This window comes from Pterocles gutturalis, unplaced genomic scaffold, assembly GCF_000699245.1.
Source record: "Pterocles gutturalis isolate BGI_N339 unplaced genomic scaffold, ASM69924v1 scaffold17637, whole genome shotgun sequence".
In the NCBI taxonomy this organism is placed as follows: domain Eukaryota; kingdom Metazoa; phylum Chordata; class Aves; order Pterocliformes; family Pteroclidae; genus Pterocles; species Pterocles gutturalis.
Genome location: NW_010115755.1, coordinates 1 through 1,344, shown reverse-complemented (window position 1 = coordinate 1,344; position 1,344 = coordinate 1). Strand labels below are relative to the sequence as shown.

The following is a 1,344-nucleotide window of genomic DNA, read 5'->3' as shown; positions in this document are numbered from 1 at the left end:
AAAGGCATCTCAAACGGTCTCGGAGGGGTTTCGCGCTGCTGGACGGGCTCGTCGCCGCCTGCTCCACGGCAGGACACGGACTCTCCCCTCCGCCAAAGTCACAAGCACAAAATGAAATTAAAAAAGCGCTTCAGGGCTGCAGGAACCAAGTGACACCCGCAAACTATCTGAGAGTGTGTGTTTCCAATAAATCAGCAACAGGTTTAACACAGCATCTAAAACCGACACAGCGCCTGCCCCTGCACAGCCGGTACTTCACCTGCTGGAAGCAGCCTGGGAACAGAAGCCACCCCGCAGTTAACCGAAGGCACACCGGGCTGCGCATCCCTCTGCTCGCACGGTCGCGCTGCATCCCGGCTGCTCCAGCCTCAACGGAGCTCCCGGGAAAAGCCCTGGTCCCCGGGGACACCATGGGCCACCTCCGCTGCCAGCTCGCACCCTGCAGCCGAGCCTGCGCCCGCTCTCCTGCAGCTTGGGAATGAGAGGCGGCTTTAAGGCATTCAAGGGATAGGAGAGGTCAGAAATGGGCCAAACCGTCCTGTGCCCACACACGTGCACACACGCGTGCACCAGCACCCTCCAGACCCCGCAGTACCGTTCACGGCGCACGGATGGTGGGACAGAAGCAGCACGCGCTACTTCGAGCCACAAAACTCTTTGCAAACCAGCCCCAGGAGTGACCCGCGCCTGTGCTTCCCCTCGCTTGCACGCTACCACCCGGGGATCGAAATGCACCGGGACAGCAGCTGCTGCACAGCGGTGAGTGGAGATGCAACACATCCTGCAGACGCTCAGCTGCAGTCAGTTCACCTCCTGCAATTTTTGTTGTTGCTCTATCCCTACACCTGCCTTTAATTTTGGGGTAAAACCCCTTCCTGCAGCATCAGCGTCACCCTCAACAGCCTCTGCCCAGGCGTCGGGATGCTCTGGCCATCCTGCCCAGCTCCCGCACGCGAAGGTTTCAACTCCACGAGCGCACGTTGCTCAAACACCTCTGGGCAGGAACCAGTGTGGGACGGAGAAAAATTGGGCTGAAAACACAAGGAATCAGCAGCGGGGTGCCAGCGGGGCGGCTGGGTGGGGATGAGGGCTGGCAGGGAGCACCCCCAGGCTCTGTGCACCCTGCACGTCCCTCCTGGTGCACCTCGGGTGGTGCTGAGCAATCTGCAGGGGCTGCAGGAAAGATTTGGGGTGAGGTAGGAAAAAACCCCAAAAACTTAAAAAAAAAGAGCATCGCACTGCTCAGAAGGGAGAGGGGAGATTTTAGGGGGTTGGCAACAGAAGAGGGCACAGAGCGCCGGGAGGGGGACAGGGTCCCACGGGGGGAGTGCAATGGGTGCGGGG

General features: G+C 60.3%; 1 protein-coding gene across 1 annotated transcript in view; it reads right to left on the bottom strand.

The window, feature by feature from the left end:
• Positions 1 to 1,173, bottom strand: part of GMEB2 (glucocorticoid modulatory element binding protein 2) — a gene marked incomplete at its 5' end in the record, with an annotated part of 12,546 nt that extends 11,373 nt beyond the window's left edge. Inside the window, 2 exon segments of the mRNA XM_010075301.1 lie at positions 993 to 1,055; positions 1,057 to 1,173. Coding sequence (XP_010073603.1) covers positions 993 to 1,055; positions 1,057 to 1,173 — 180 coding nt within the window.
• Between the last annotated feature and the right edge of the window lie 171 nt (positions 1,174 to 1,344).